Source organism: Mugil cephalus, chromosome 4, assembly GCF_022458985.1.
Source record: "Mugil cephalus isolate CIBA_MC_2020 chromosome 4, CIBA_Mcephalus_1.1, whole genome shotgun sequence".
NCBI lineage: Eukaryota > Metazoa > Chordata > Actinopteri > Mugiliformes > Mugilidae > Mugil > Mugil cephalus.
The window spans coordinates 21,736,971-21,752,998 of NC_061773.1; the positions used below are offsets into that span (position 1 = coordinate 21,736,971).

Here is a 16,028-nt window from a genome sequence, read left to right on the forward strand (position 1 = left end):
ATATGCACAGCTGGGAGTAGCCCGGGTGTCCACCCTCCACCTCCTGCAACCCCCGACCACCAGACGTATATTCAGCAAAATCCTGTATGGCCGAGGCCCAACCTCGCACACCGGTCAAATTTTAGCACTTCTCGGAAAAAAAATCAGGTGCGGTGCAAAATACAAGTAGATATGGTATGTCGTTTTAAATTTCATGACTAAAATCTGCATGAATTAATCAATAAATAAACAGGATCTTTAACATCCTTTTATAATACCAGTAAAACTGACAAAAACTTCACATGTTCACACTACCAACAGGAAGTCCCCTGTCAGTTAGATTAGCCAGTTCCCAAAAGTTAAAATGTTCATTTATGAGATTTAGACAGAGTTTTTGTTTCCAGACAGTAGCTTCATATGCTGTATACCATGCAGACATGGCCGTTGGCATATTATAGTATAAATTTTGTCATCTAAATGCCACCAGTGTGATATTTAAATTTCATCAGGATCAGTGTGAATTTTCACTGGCAAATGCTAAACATGGACCTTATCCGGAATGGGAGCAAGCTTTCCATCCTACAAGTCATACAGAGGTGAGTCTGAGTAGAACATTTTCTCAAGGTTACCTCATCTTACTGTAACTCCCTGACTGCATACTGTAGTGACTTATTCATTATGCTGCTCGTTTAAAAAAAAAAGTCACTCTAGTTCGTGTGGTCAGTGAGTAGGAAGAAACGTTCCTCATCATTCCTATCTATTTAATGCTAACCTCTGAAGCGGAGCTCTGACCGTAACTGAACTGTTTCCAACTGGAGGGCAGACTTGTTTTCCTGAAGAGGTCCTCCTGAGAATGTCTTTGTGTGAACATGAGGCTGTGGTCTAGCCAGTGTCTGACTAATGATTCAACTACTGTGCATTTCTTCCAGTTTATTCAGCCGTGCAGCCCCGCACGTTCCTGTGCACGTGCCACCAGCCCTCCCCACCGTCTGCCCCACCTTACGATGCATGGCAAGCACGAATGCTAATCATCACACGGCTTAGATGAAAAGCGAGGGAACAGCGAGGCTCTTTGAAACGACGCGCACATCTGCCCCACCCCTGCTCTCTGCCTCGCTGGCCCCCGGTCTGACTGGAGAAGAAGAGAGCTGCAATGTGCTTTGCATCTGGAATTTCTATGAGGGCTGTACTGCTCCCATCTTGGCAGTGAAAAGAAAAAGACACACATAAAACTCCTCTCTGGCTGGACTTACCTGACTGCAGGACAAATGGACACTTTAATTTTTGGATGGAGCTTGAGCTGGTAGCATTTATACTTCAGGCCTAATCCATTTGTGCAGTTTACATACCCATTTAATCAACACGGTGTGCAGATTTTAAACCAGAAAAGTATAGATATGAATAATGAAAGTCAGAACTTGGGCAGCTCAGAGGAGAGCAGAGGAGGCCACGGGGGGATCCAGCTGTCGAACATGTGGTGAACCTTTCTGCAACTTGTGCGCATGAGAGAAACTGGCTTCAGCCTCCCGATATGCATCAACCTTTTCTCCCTTCGACCACTCTCCTCCTCGTGAGCCCCGCGCATACATCACGCCCAAGGCAAATCCAAGTCGGGCTCGGGTTTCCTTTTGTTGTATTGCGGAGAATGCGAGGAACTGAAATTCTTGCGTGCAGACACGGTCACGCCTGACGGGGTGCAACCTTTGCCCCGTTTAGATGTGTAGCATCAAAAGGCTGTTTTTTTTTTTAACAGCTGCATTCTGTTACTAAAGCAAGCTTCTTATGTCTGCCTGTTGATTCTTGATGCAAGTGTTTGGTTGAGGAAAACATCATAAACGGTCTGGTGGTCCGCTGCAGCTGCTTTTCCAGCTCATTGTTTCCCCATCCCTTCAACGAGAAAGCAATCTTCAGGAGACAAACTCAGCCATGGATGGACTTCATCTGACATCCATTTATAGCCAGTTGTTTTTATCTGAGAATTGCTTATTTGTGTTTTATTTATTCGCGGCAACTCTATTCAAGCCAATCTTTCCATTGGATTTTTTTTTTTTTTTTCGCCGCCTGAGAGAACAGAAACCGCAATATTACGCAAGGTTTACAGAAGCAATAAACAGCAATGCCAACTTTAGAAAACACACAAGTAGGAGGACAAAACATCCTGGAATGACTCCTATCAAACTTTACCATGAAGCTGTAATTATCCTTAAATGACATATCATAGCCTGCAGCTTGCCATTCCCACGCCTGAACAGCTGAACGCGGCTGAGCGCGCTGAATCGTCTCTACTAGCAGGAAAAATACAGTTCCTTGCCGTCTTCGTGCATCGATTCTGCTCAGAAATGCGCCCTCCCGCACTGACAGAAAAACCCAACGATCCTCTGTGAGAAACATATGACAGTAATAAAGTGGCTGGATTGGATTCTTAGGACCAAATTAAATTTATTCTAAGTATTTTATGTTGGTGGGGGGCATCAGATGCTGCACATTATTCATGACAAAGATCCAGTCACTCAGGAATGTATGTTGTCTTGTTGCTTTGGTAGATTTGCATAACCAGCTGAGACGGACACGTGGCTTTTGTCTCCTGAGGTCATATCAGGTCTGAGACTAAATGTCGGTTTAAGAAGAGCCGGGACTGTTTGAGAAAAACACTTTAAGACTGGATATCAGCATGATACTTTATAAATGCTAATATTATTTGTCGATGCACATTTGTCTGATCTTGCACAAACTGGAGGCCAGTGGAAGATGCTGTTATCGTTAATAACGGACTCATATTTCCAGCAAGCCGTTATTTGTGGTCGAAGCTAAACTTGCCACTTGAGTTGGAACTGGTCTGTTTTTCACATGTACGCCGCAAAGCAATCTCAGGATCCTTCACTAAACTAGAGTAATTGCTACTTGAGGCAACTCTGTGAGCTGCAGATTTCCCCCCGACATGCACTACTTAAAAGAAGACACTGCTGGTAATACTTTAATTATGGATTGTTGCTTATGAATGATAAAACAACAAACGTTTACATTCAAGACTTAATGCCAGTTAAACATTACCCATTACTTCACCCTTCTGGTCCTGACCTGCACTTGACCGCAGTACACACAGTTGGGTGAAGTTTCCAGATTGAGCACAGAATGTCAATTCATGCTGTGAATAAACAGATTGCAGAAACAGCGGTGCCCATTGCTCGTGGCAGTTCGAGCGCAGTCAAAGACGTGTAGCTACACTATTCCACTTCCCTGGGACTTGAAAGGCCCGGGCCAGACCGAGGAAATATTTACAGGGCGGGGGACTGAACTGCAGTAACACCCCTAAGACCCTGAATACACAGCACAAATAGGGAACAAGACGGCGCTGCTTCCATTTACGACATATATAAAAATATGAACGTCGTGACTGAGGGTTCAGTCGGTCTTTATGTAAACATCTCGGCTTCTTTTTTTAACTGTTCTTCCACTCCTCCACTCCCGTGACGGGGCTAGGCATTCGAAAGATAAACATGGCTTTTTCAGGCTGATAATCCTAAATGTTTCCAGTAATAAAACAACTCACATCCACTGACATTAAACTCTGCTGCTATGGATGCTGTAACTAATATAGGTGAAGCGTGGACTTTCTCCTGAACTGTTGCTTCACGCCTGTCGTTGCGGTTTTAAATAGGGAAACCCCTCAAGTCCCTAGTGTCTGGCTGTGCGTTTTGTAACTGTGACTTGTTTTCCGACAAGCTGAAGGAATGCCCTCTGTTCTTCCCTCCCTTTCTCCTGTCACGTCCACAAGCCCTCCCTGACTTTCCATCCGGCACAGAGGCGTTCTGTGCAGCCAGACAGGACGGTCTTCCCGCTCTATGAGTCATTCCTACAATCTCTCAGGCTGCAGAGTGGGGGTCTGGTGTAGGCAGCATTACACAACGCCTGGCAAAGTCATTACCGCAAAAACAGCGGAGAAGACTGCTCAACATTATGCACCGCTGTGGCTGACTCGTGAATCGTTTTCCTCGCTCCATGCCGTGTTATACGTGACTACCTACACATGGGAGCTGATATCTAATTTTGCCCAGACGTACTGGGTCATTACTTCCATTACTAGTTGGATATTTTTAATCCCACAGACAGGAGCTGGTCAAATAAGTTATATTACAGCTTATGATGTTTCAAAAGTTCCCTGTTCAGTCTATGAAGTATTCAAATTTTCATTATGTGCACACACAATGACGATAAATGGTTCTTGAATCTTGTTTCGTAGCAAACTTGCTGACAAGGTTTTTTTTTTGCATGATATTCATATATACACAGGTTAAGATGTTACAATCCCTCGTGCCATGATCCGAGGCAAAACACACTTAGAAGCCAACAGTCCAACTGAAAAGCCAACCAGCAGGTTAGCAGTTAGCTACCAACAAGCAACCAACAAGAAGACACCAGCTAACTAGCCTAGCCAAAAGCAGCAGGTAAGAAGTGATGGGACATGCGACTACACTTCAACCAACACTTCTCCGTCTGCCTAAGAATGAAAGAAGAACACTAAAAGCCACCAGCTAACTAGCCTAGCCAACAGCAGGTAAAAACCCAATTCTAGTTCGGAAAGCCGGGGGGATTTGAAAAAATTACTTCACTTTGAGCTATTTGGAGCAATGATAAGGTTTTTCTTTCATCCTAAGCCAATCCTCTGTTCCTTTTTTATTACACATAACATCCATTGAGGTACGTGTGTGTACTTGAACCTGATGTGGATGCTACTTGAGTAATCGGTAATTGTGAGATCAACAAATCCCACCCTGTAGTTAACATGTCGTGAGATGATATATTCAAGAATTTCACTGTAAGTGGGCTGTGCGTGAATGGGTGCAGCTCTGACTGTTGAGCGCGTCGCCTAATGTGAACCCACCTCGTCACTGCTGGCCTGGTTCCGGATGAACTTGAATCCTGGAATGCGCTTCTGGGAGCACACTACTCCGACGTCCTCTGAATGTTTGCAGTCTGTCACGCCAAAGCCATTGGACCGACACTGAGCCAGGCTCTTCTCACCACCGGTGCAGTGCACGTTGTCTAGCCAGATACGGCCTGGAAGGGAGAAAAGGGAAGGAGTCAAGCAAACAGACTTGTGTTCTGATGTAGATGAAGATTTTCACATATAACGAACAGTACATCCGAAACACTAGGGCAACTGGACTTGTTGAGTTTCTTGGAGAAGCTACTAGCTAGAAGCTACAATCGATTGCAGCTTCTTAAATGTGCGCATTTTTGTTCTTTTTTTGTCTTCTATATGGTAGCAGAGTGAATATTTTGGATTTTTTCAAGTACAATTCACTAATTTGTCATTATTTTAACATTTTATTGATCTAATCACTGATTATCCAACAAAATAATCAACAATAAATGACAATAATTGTTATTTGCAGCCATGTTGCATTGCTTTATTTTGACTGTTAAACCACTGCACCTTGATTTCCTCAGCTGTGACTCACGTGCCACTAAAATCTATTTCAGCATTTCCACTGGTCTAGGCACGGAGACAGCAAACCTACTCACGTGGAGATGTGTTTGGTAACATAACCTGATGCTTTCCTCCTTTTTTTTTCCCTCCAGAAAGTGACAAATAAACGATGTCACGTCTGAAGCGGATCATCTGCTGTCCAGCTGGCCGTGCTGAGTCAGCCGAGGGAAAAACCACATAACTCTGGATTGGGAAACCACCAATGGGCAGCTCATCATTCTGGCAGTCTCAACATGTCGCTGAGGAACATCGTGATCATACCAAAAGGGCGAGTGCATGTTATGCAGTCACGTGGCCTCCTCCTGGCTGGCAATGAGCTCATTATCTCTGGAACATTTTCAGGTTAAGAACCAAATGTTCTGGTGAGTGAGAATCAACTTGGCTTTGTTACACCTTTGTCTAAACAAATACTCAGCATTGCCAGTTGCCATGAATCTAGATTGCTCATTTGCAGACTTATAGGGCTTTAACAAGCCACTGAAAAAAGGAGGGGGGGCGTAGTCTGCAAGGAGCCACTAATTTTAAGAGTGAGCTTTTTTTTTTTTTTTTTTTTTGGCACTTTGACTTAACCGCATTGCTCAAATAGATTTGAATAAAATGGATTTTATAGTTAAATAGCAACTTAAAATCAGCCAGCCTTCGCATTGTCTGTTTTGAATTAATTGAGGCTGCAAGTAATAGTTGTGTAATGATAGTTGGGTCTGATTAAGATCATTGCAGGAATAACACTCCATCCAAAAAAGGGTGTCCTTGTAGTTGTTATGCAGTTGTGTTTTCAATTTGAAAACAGTTGCATAAGTCACACTGATGGGAAATGATCACTTTTATAGCCATGTGTCTCCACCGACAACAAGAAAACCTCTGTGCGCACATGTGCATTTTTTTGTTCACAATGAATTTCCTGCAGACTTATCATCCGATCATCAGGAAACAAGGAAGGTAACGTTCACTTCCATATTCATGATTTGATATTGAGTTTACAACTCTGAAACTGAAAAGATGTCCTTTTTGTTGACTTTCTCAAACTTTTGGAGGGCACTCTCTAAGTTAATGTGAATAAAGTGTCTATCTATCTATCTATCTATCTATCTATCTATCTATCTATCTATCTATCTATCTATCTATCTATCTATCTATCTATCTATCTATCAAACTGATAGACATTTTGGAAGTTTAGAGCATAATTTTGTATAATTATAATTCACTAAACAATAAACAAACAATAAATATGCTTCGGGAAGTTGATCACTCCTCTTTTGAAGGGGTTAGCTGCATGTGGCCGACTCAGTGGTAAAACATGTGGCTTTAACGAGGGCCAGCAGCTATCACATCACATTCACAGTTGGGAAATTCATCAGTGTTTTTACAGTGATGGAGGAAACGTTACACGACAGAAAAGAAAATGACACGAAAGAAAAAGGTGGTGAGATTATGTCTGCGTGTGTCTGGTTTACACACCCAGGGTTTCCAGTCTTATCCCACACTCTTGAACTGATTGGCGCGTCTCAGTTCTCCTCTAATGGGAAAACAGCGCCTGAGGGGATTAGCAGTCAGACACGGAGGGGGGGAAATGTGTCTTTGAATGTGTTTGCTCAAATTAGCACCCTATAACCCTCCCCTCCGCTTTAGCTAATTTAACATACTGTATTTCTGAGTTTAATTTGGAAGGTTTTGGTTACGAACAGACATTTCCCTCATAAACTCTCAGTTCTTCTTTTTCTTACCTTCTCCTCTCCCGAACTTGGCCGAGGGCGACCAGGACACGGCATCCAGGAAGCCCAGCTCTCTGCACACCACTTGGGCAGCAGAGATGGAGAAGTCATCATCGCACACCGTCCCCCACTCTCCGTTGTAGAAGACTTCCACCCGGCCCTCGTAGTGTTTCTTCTTGTCCCCCGCTAGACGCAGCTGGATTACAGGTTTGCTAGAGTCTGACTGGGCACTGCACGGCACCCACGTGGACAGCAAGGTGGACAGGAGACAGAGGACAGAAACTGGGCGCAACATGATGCAGAGATAAGTGATCTGAAAAACAAAAAGTCAAAAGACTGTCAGCATGGACTCCATAACACTGCATGCATGAGGAATTTTTGTTTTTAAGAAACTGGGGGTCTAAACGTGTCTTTTTCCAGAGCCGCAGGGTCAAACCGAAAGTTATCTGAAGACAAGCAGAGGCAGACAGTCATTTTGTGGTGTGTGGTACTCGTGTCCATAATTTGGGAGACTGAGTCGTGTCAGTATAAAATCTTGTGCAAGTTTGGTTTGGCCGTCGTATGACAGGCTCACTAGCCCCCATTCAACCGCAAGGAAAGCTGGGATGTGTTGCCAAAACAGAATTCAACCCAGTTCTACTGAAGAAGAAGGAGAATTTTGAAGGATTCGGGTGAGAACGAAATTTATGTTGCTGAGACAAGGATTCCTGTCTTCGCAGGCCTCTTTCCAGACTAATGGAGAGCTCCTGCAGGGAGGGTGCTGCCCCTCTCATTTATCTGCTCATCTGTGCCCGGAGGCCGCGCAACTGAGGCTCAGACGGAAACTTGACTCCGCCTCGATATTTCATTGCAGACCATGAAAGTGTCAACGGTGGGGACCAAAAGCCCCGAGGGAGGAATGTTTCTGCAGCAAAAGGGAGGCAGTGAAAGTAAGTAAGGAGACCTCCACATCACGCAGTGCGTGGAGAGAGGAGGGGGGCACGTGGGGGGCTCTTGCCAAGTTGATGTCATAGAAACAGCCAAACACATTATAAAGGTTTGAAACAACACCGTTGGGGTGCATGGTCAATAAACTGTCATTTGGGAACATCTGTAAAACATCTGGCGAATCTCTCCAAAGAGAGAGAAAAAAAGAACAAGCTCAGCATTAAGCTGGGGATGTCTTAATCTGGCATTTTAACAGTATGTCATTGTCTCTTGTCACAGTAGTTCATTTTAAAGTACAAAAATAAGTCTTCCTTGTTTACCTCGGTAAAGAGTGCACACGTGAGCATCTGGAGCAGAACAAACATTAATCTAGGGAGCACGTGCGAACTATAGTAAATAAACAGCAGCTTAAATTGTGCTAAATAAGGCGGAGACACGCCCACTTCCTACAGAGGAGTCAAAACCAGTAGCTGCAAGGATGTGAATGAAGCTTTTTAAGATCGTTGACGTTTATAGAGAAAACTGAAAACATGTAGTCAGATGGGAACAATAAAGCCAAAAAAATGCTTGTCAATGAAAGGTAGCCAAGGACATGAAGTCGACTGGAAAAAGCCACATGTTTACACTTTATTGCTTTCTCAGGCAAAGCCAGGGCTCTTGTATTGTCTGCTGTTCAGTTGTGGAAGGTATAAATCATCCGTTACTGACTGTTATTACTAAATATTCAATGTGATAAAAAAAAAAGTGGAGTTAGAAAAGAGTTAAAAAGCACGTTATCTCCTGCTAACAGCGGGATTTTTTGTGTTTTCTACACTTAAATAAAAGTAAATTTTGGAAAAATAATCAATTTAACGAATGTTAAAAAGCTATAAATTCAAAAATACACCTGGTTATATGTTTTGTAAGTGGTACAGAGAGGACACGTGATTAAAAGTTTGCAAAGTTTCACACATTCATGCACGTGCGGACCAGAGCTCACTATGTCGGACAACGAGGGGTGTCTTTAAAGTAAAAGGACTTACTTTGGTAGCAGATAGTCGGTTCCTCTTCCTTCCAAGACGCTGACTTCCCGGTGTTCAGCAGAGGATGAGATGTGAAGCAGCGGTCCTTGGTCCTCCTAAATATTCTCCGGGCAGTTTTCTGTGCCCCCCCTCACAGCTGGCAGACCGCTCCTATCCCACTCCTCACCACACGGCGCAGCCAATGAGAAGCCGCCTCAGCATCCTGGACACGCCCCCATCCGACGTCCCGATCACCAGGGTTACGAAAACAGCAAAAAGTGTCCAGGAAAGACCCTCCAGGGTTGGAAAGAGTTTTATGGTTCATTTATCCGGTGTGTCATTCCCCTCATATGGCTTCTACATATAACTAGTTTCAGGTTACAATGCATTTTTTTTTTCAGAATGAATACATAAATGCTATGGTAGTAATCCAGTAATGGTGGATGTTTTTTTGTAATTTAGTTTTTCTTTTATTGTCTTTTTGTTTTGTTGAGTCTTATAAGTACCATTTGAAAAAAATCTGTGGGTAAAAGGCTTCCAAGTTAGTGCCTTCATAGGTTTAAGGAGGTTTATGGTGGTCATTGTATAAAATTGCCACAAATGGTAGCCATATGGTGGCCGTCTTCCTAATTATTTTCTTTTCTAAGCAGTGAAATTTGAGGATTTTCAAACTCTAGACAACCTTTTCCTGCTGTTACCTTAATTTTTCTGTTTCTGCTTTTCGTATAGATTTTATAAACTGTTGGTGAAAGTCAGCGCAGCCTAATGATGACCTGTATGCAAAGTCAAAAAACTGAAAAAAAAAGTCTCTTACTCATTTAACCCTTAAATCTGATCCATCTGAATCATTTTTTTGCACGTTTTGCACTTTGCACCCAGAGGAATAATGAGGAGACAGATGTGTGTGCAACATGTGTTTACATGATGTTTTCCTTCATCATTAGGTAACCAAGGCATCCCACTGTTGTGGCGTTTAAGGACACCACCATGTGGAAAGGCGATGCAACAAAGACTGAACCCTGGACTTAGCGCCTCAACACACATTTACAGACGGATTACAAGTATATCCATCTCATGCATGTAATCACAATCATAAATTGCCCACATAAGTCTGCTTTAAAATTAATTAAGAGGATATCTTCTTTTCTTTATCTGTTGTCTCTGTTTTGGTTAAAAAAAAAAAAAATTCATGTTATAACATGAGGAAAAACATATCTGCGGTACATCTACTGGTACAGTACAGCCACCTTTATTAAATAAGTTACCTTTCCGTTCTTCCATCACATTTTGTTCCAAGAAGTGATTGACAGTCCTGCTGTAGGCCAGAGGAGTGAGATAAAGGTCTTTTTGTTCAAGTTGCAACGGGACAAGGGAGTGACGAAGGTGTTGAAAAGCTCCACTTCAAAACCAGTACAGTATGAATAGCCATGCAAAAAAAAAAAAAAAATACAATTTAACCCTTTGACTTCCACACTAAAAGATACGATTAATCACAATTAAATATCATTCATTTTTAATCTATATTAATCGCGTGCACTGCAAAATGAGGATTTTGACATATCATTATCAAAATGGTCACACGGTTGTACAGATTGACACAAAATAAATACTGAAGTTGTACAATGTAAGTGCTATATCTCTAAAAGTATAAAAGCCACAGCTTAGATATTTGTATATGTATATAATGTGTTTACACAAAGGCACATTTGTCCAGGACTAGCAATGGTTAGAAAATGGGTAAAAAATGAGAAATTAAGCATTTTATTGTCTACTACTACTACTACTACTACTACTACTACAAAAAAGATCAACCGCGTGGTTACAATGCCAGTCAAAGTGTTATAGATAAGATATTTTATTACAACTGTAAATCCTAAATGAATATCAGTGTGATTACATTCTGGCAGCTTCATGTAAATCACCATTGAAGAACCGCACGTGACTAAAACATTTTGTTGATACAATACTGTATGACATGGAAACTGTGCCCTTCTTCACTCAGAAAGAAAATGTCAATAATATTTAAAAGCAAGAATGCTTTTTTTGTTATTAATCCTAGATTCAATTTGGCTTGTGGTTCCTTTATATTAACAAAGAATGACCTGAAAAACCTCTGTTTGAACGCAATGATAATGGATCCAACCACTCACATGTTAGAGTCTAAAAATGACTGTGGCCAAGGAGGATAGTCAAATCTTAACCATTTATTTATGAATGCACAAAATATAGCAGTTAACATATAATCTGAGTATACTCAATTTTACAAATATTAGCAACACAATTCTGAATGTTCTCTTGACAAAGTATAAAATATACATATATTGTACTATAACAATGGAGTTGCATGAGAAGCACCTTTTTCGACGAATGGCGGCCACAGTACAAACAGGACGTGGAGTCACACTGAAACGCATCTCAGTTATCTGTGACATTTGGCAAATGATTGTGCTGAAGTCAAAGACGCTTTCCATTCCAGCATCTCGTGTGCTCCTTCAAGTTCAATCAGACCAGAACATGTTGCAGCAAAGGAGATATAATTAGATGATAGCACAGGAAATAATGATCTATCACTGCAGGTGAAGCATTAAATCTGCAAAAACCCATTATAACTCGCTGTTGTTCCGAATCCTTTGATCAAACGGGAAATGTGCTGTATTCAGTACGGAAACGACTGAGTTAAGAAAAAAAATAAACATTTTCTCTTACAAAAATAAGACAAAAAAAAAAAGGCACAAGAGACATTTGTGCTGGGAGATAAAACATGAATACAATCCAAAAATATTTACACGGCAAATGACACATGGCACGTGGTTTATTATTACAGTATGATAAAAAAAAGGTCTTACTGCAAACTTTCAACTTCACTCATCACTCTCAAAGTATGGTCAAATAAAGAGGGTATTCAATGAATGAGTGGTCTTAAGTGCTATTCATATTTAACAATCCACAACATTTACAGTGGGATAATGTCCATTATGCCAATTTAACTTCAACCTCTAACTGAGGGCACTTTATGTACTCTGTCAACCTGTGAAACAAGAAGAAAAAAAGAAACTAATGTGTGCAGATGTGCTGCAGTAAGAAAAAAATGTCTGTGCTGTTTGCCTGCATTGTTTTTTCCCTTAACTTCTGCACGTGTGCACTGTGTTTTTTTTCAACACAAGAAACCCTTTAGGAAAACGTAAGAATTTCCTCTACAGCATATCGTTAGTCAAAGGTTGACGAGCTGTGGCCTTTCTTCTAGTCAGAATAATAAAAAATACATCTTAATAGTCAAACTGTGCTTTTGCAATCTCGCCATGGCACGATTAACATAACAAGCAGCCATCGTTCTCATTTTATATTTCATATTTCAGCCCGAAAGGAGCAATTGAGCAAGTGCAATCAGTCAGTATTTCAGTGATATATAGATGCAGTATATGTAATCAAAAACCTCGTGTTCAGAAAGTTGCGGCGTGCCAAAGTGTGCTGGCGTACGGGATTTACATCGCATGTTGCCGAGAGAAACGTCTTAAGGGTCGAGCTGGAGCACAGGTATCAGAGTTCGGTCGAGTGCCACGGAGTTTGATCGAAGGCCTCTTAATCTGTTCCCAGTTTGGCGATGAGTTCGTCGCAGATCTTGGTGAGCTCCTCGATCTCTTGATTCTGTGGGAGACAGACAGTAAATGAGAGGTGGAGCATGGTGACACGCCTGGACAGGAAGACAAGGATGTAAAGATACGATCTATTGATCTCCTCATAATTTCTGAGTTACGTCTGTGGGACAGCTGCACCTTTTTGAACCAATCACACGAGTTGTGTTTGAGCTGCATGCAATATGTTCAAAAAGGCTGGTATGAGAAAAGGTCAAGTTTAACCAGGTTCTGGTTTCCGTAAATGAAACACTGCCCTCTAGTGTTCAGTGACGTGGTTCATTTTTACAGCTGCGCTCTGGACCGCACATGCTGAAGTTCTCACATGAACAAAGGCCGTCAGTGTCACACCACGATTACTGTGAAGAAAGGTCTTTCGAAATCCCTAAATCTCCGTAATCAAACAACAGCACGGTCTGTTATTCAAACAGGAAATATTTTAGAGGGTTTTTTTTTTATCTAAGAAGTGAACAGGAAAACACGTGCATCCCTTTCACTATTGTAAAGACAGACCAAACATAGCACAGGGAAGCAACAGGAAATAACTGGTTTTGTGCTCTAATCTTCTCACTGGTTTGACTAAAAACCACTAATTGTCTAACTGTCTAATTTGTTTCCAAAAATAATTTCAACACGCCACAACGACAGGAATATATTGAGGCCTGTTCAACGTCTTTTTTGCAGACAGAAAGCACCAGCACCCAGAGAAAGTGTTTCATCCTTAATTATCCAGTCCCGTTTATTCACAAAAATTGTGTGAACCAACTTTAGTCATATTTGCCGTGGTCTTACCTTCTGAAGAACAGCTCTTTCGAGCGACTCCACCTTCATCTGCTCCTTCCTCAGGCTCGCATTTAGCGCGACACCCTCTGCATTGGCCTTGGACCGTACCTGGGCTATCTCCTCGTTAGCCCTATTGGACAGGAAGCGAGGAGCAAAGAGGGGTAGCAGAAATGTGAGGTTAAGCCTTGAAATACAAGGTTTTTTTTTTTTTTTTCAGGATCAAAAACATATCTAGAACGAACGACGCTTACTTGTCAAGTTTCTCCTCGGCGTGGACTTTGAGGGTTTGGTATCGCTGCTCCTCCTGCTTGATCCGCATCAGATAGTCTTGCGCACACTTCTTCAGCACCTCCTCGTTCTGGAGGGATACGATTAAAACACATCTGGTTTGATTTTGTTTATTTGCACATTGAAGGTAGATGGCAAAAAAAGGTTAATTGTTGTGCAGGAGACCCTCAATGTAAATGCATCTTCAAATCTAAGTGAAATTACACTGCAAATAAGATAGAAGGGAAAAAGAAAGAAAGAAACTGGCTATAATAAGAAGTTGGATTAGACAGAGTCCTGTTAGATAGAGTTGTACTGACCTTCTTGAAGCCCTCCAAGACTCCTTTCATGTTCTCATACCTCCTGAAGAGATCAGCAAAGGAGCGCTCAACTGAGTTGAGATCAGCCACGGCCTGATCCCTCTCCAGGATCAGCTGTCTGACGGACTTACTACCAGACAGGGTTTTCTGCTGCTGCTCATCCTCTGTAAACAAATGAGACGTAGAGAGACCATGAGAGGCAGAACAAAAAGCGATGAAGTCCACCTAAGGAGGAGGCTGAGGAGGATGAATGAGTCAAACCTTCACCCAGGAAACAGGTTTGTGTCTTGTGTGAAACCAAAAGAATGATTCTTTTTTAGACTTGGCTGGCTTTGTATTTGGTTCTGTTGTTTTCCTTCACTTTATATTTGAAGTCGGTCTAGATTTCCAACTGCAACAAAACCTATCGATGTCTGAGTGTCCAGCTGAGTGTGGGACTCTGGGCTGCTTTTACTGGTGGCCGCTCAGTTTAAGGACAGAAGCAGCGGGACAGTGAACTGAAACATAACAAATTTATGTCTGCATTGTCACAGTGACATGTGCTTAAAGCCGGTAATCTAACATCAATACAAATCATGGGTCTTTAGCTCCTGAAGACTTAATTGCAGGCAAAAGGCAACAGAAACAAGGGTGAGTGAGAAGCTCGTCCAGGTAGATACAAAGAGACTGATCAGACCAAACAGATATGATAACTATATGTAAGTTTTAGTAAAGACTTGCTTAGGCTACACTGCAAAAAAAAAGGAATTTCAAGAAAGCAAAAAATCGTTGTATCAAATTATTTAACAAATTAATAACTTTGTGCTTATTTTAGGAATTTTTGTCAGGCAAAAAAAGCTTAACCCATTACAGATTTTTTTTTCTTAATACAAGATGATTTGATTGACTATAAGAATATTTTGCTTCTTTGTAGAAATGCGTTCTTGCAGTGTGCTGTTATTGCTTTGATAAAATTAGACGGTCAATGGAAAAGCAGTTCTGCAAACTTTCAGAATAAAGCTGAGGGTCAACATTTTAACCTTTCTAATTCCAAAACCAGCCTGCAGAACACAACTTTATGCAGCACACTTTATATGAGCAACGTGACTTTACATATCATACACGTAATTAACGTACCCCTGAAGGAGTCACAGAGTTGTGGAAGCGGCCATGAAGACAAATCAACAAACAAAAAAATAATCTGGAGCCATGAGGCGCATGCAGAACAACTCACCACCAGGTGGCAGCAACTTACCGATCATCTGCGCAACCGTCTTCTCATATTCTGCAACTATTTTCCTGTCAGGGGTAATAATAAAAGTTAAATTACCAAACTGGTCATATGTTTCTGCACTTGTGCTTTAATGTTCTTTAAACATGAAGTTAAACCGAAGAGAAAGCGCATCTCTCGTACCTCATTTCCATCACCTCTGCTCGGCTTTCTTCATATTTTCTCTTCCATTCGTTGACCTCAATTTCTTTAGTGATGATCTGTTTAGAAGAAAAGGCGTGAAAAAAAAAAGTCACATACTGCTCTTACTGTTAAAATCTAATTTCTATTTGAGTGCACAGGAGGGACATACCTCTTCTCTGATCAGCGTAAGCACGGCGGCCTTGTCCATCTCGCTCAGAGGAACGCCGTCCTTGCACAGAGCTGCAGCATCAGGAGTTTCACAGCTGCTTATTTTTGTTGTGTGGCCCACGGGCAACTCACTCTGTGGAAGAGAGTGCAGCGTTGAGGCGTAAGCAGCCAAAACAGTGATGCCGTTTTTTTTAGTGTTATTTGCATTCATCACATGATGCCTCACGAGGAACCCACTGGGAAGGTGCAGGTGCGGTGATTTTATTAATCGCACATTTGTTCAGGAAGACATAAATAAATCTGTGCCATCGTCAACTTATCTTCTTTCGAAGTGAGAAAAAGAACGGCGTTTCGT

The 16,028-nt window shown here is 41.8% G+C and overlaps 2 protein-coding genes across 7 annotated transcripts in view; both read right to left on the reverse strand.

Moving 5' to 3' along the window:
* loxl2a (lysyl oxidase-like 2a) overlaps nt 1–9,283 on the reverse strand; it is a 25,892-nt gene extending 16,609 nt beyond the window's left edge. The window contains exons 1-3 of the mRNA XM_047583359.1: nt 9,132–9,283; nt 7,195–7,495; nt 4,862–5,037 (exon numbers count right to left, since the gene is read on the reverse strand). Of these exons, the coding sequence (XP_047439315.1) occupies nt 4,862–5,037; nt 7,195–7,477 (459 nt within the window). The 5' untranslated portion in view covers nt 7,478–7,495; nt 9,132–9,283. The remainder of the gene's footprint in view (nt 1–4,861; nt 5,038–7,194; nt 7,496–9,131) is intronic.
* Nucleotides 9,284–11,294: 2,011 nt separating this feature from the next.
* tacc1 (transforming, acidic coiled-coil containing protein 1) overlaps nt 11,295–16,028 on the reverse strand; it is a 30,412-nt gene continuing 25,678 nt past the window's right edge. For all 6 annotated transcript variants that reach the window (XM_047583350.1, XM_047583348.1, XM_047583351.1 and 3 more), the window contains 7 exons: nt 15,675–15,806; nt 15,506–15,582; nt 15,347–15,390; nt 14,113–14,276; nt 13,777–13,883; nt 13,535–13,655; nt 11,295–12,755 (listed from right to left, as the gene is read on the reverse strand). In XM_047583350.1, the coding sequence (XP_047439306.1) occupies nt 12,690–12,755; nt 13,535–13,655; nt 13,777–13,883; nt 14,113–14,276; nt 15,347–15,390; nt 15,506–15,582; nt 15,675–15,806 (711 nt within the window). In that variant the 3' untranslated portion in view covers nt 11,295–12,689. The remainder of the gene's footprint in view (nt 12,756–13,534; nt 13,656–13,776; nt 13,884–14,112; nt 14,277–15,346; nt 15,391–15,505; nt 15,583–15,674; nt 15,807–16,028) is intronic.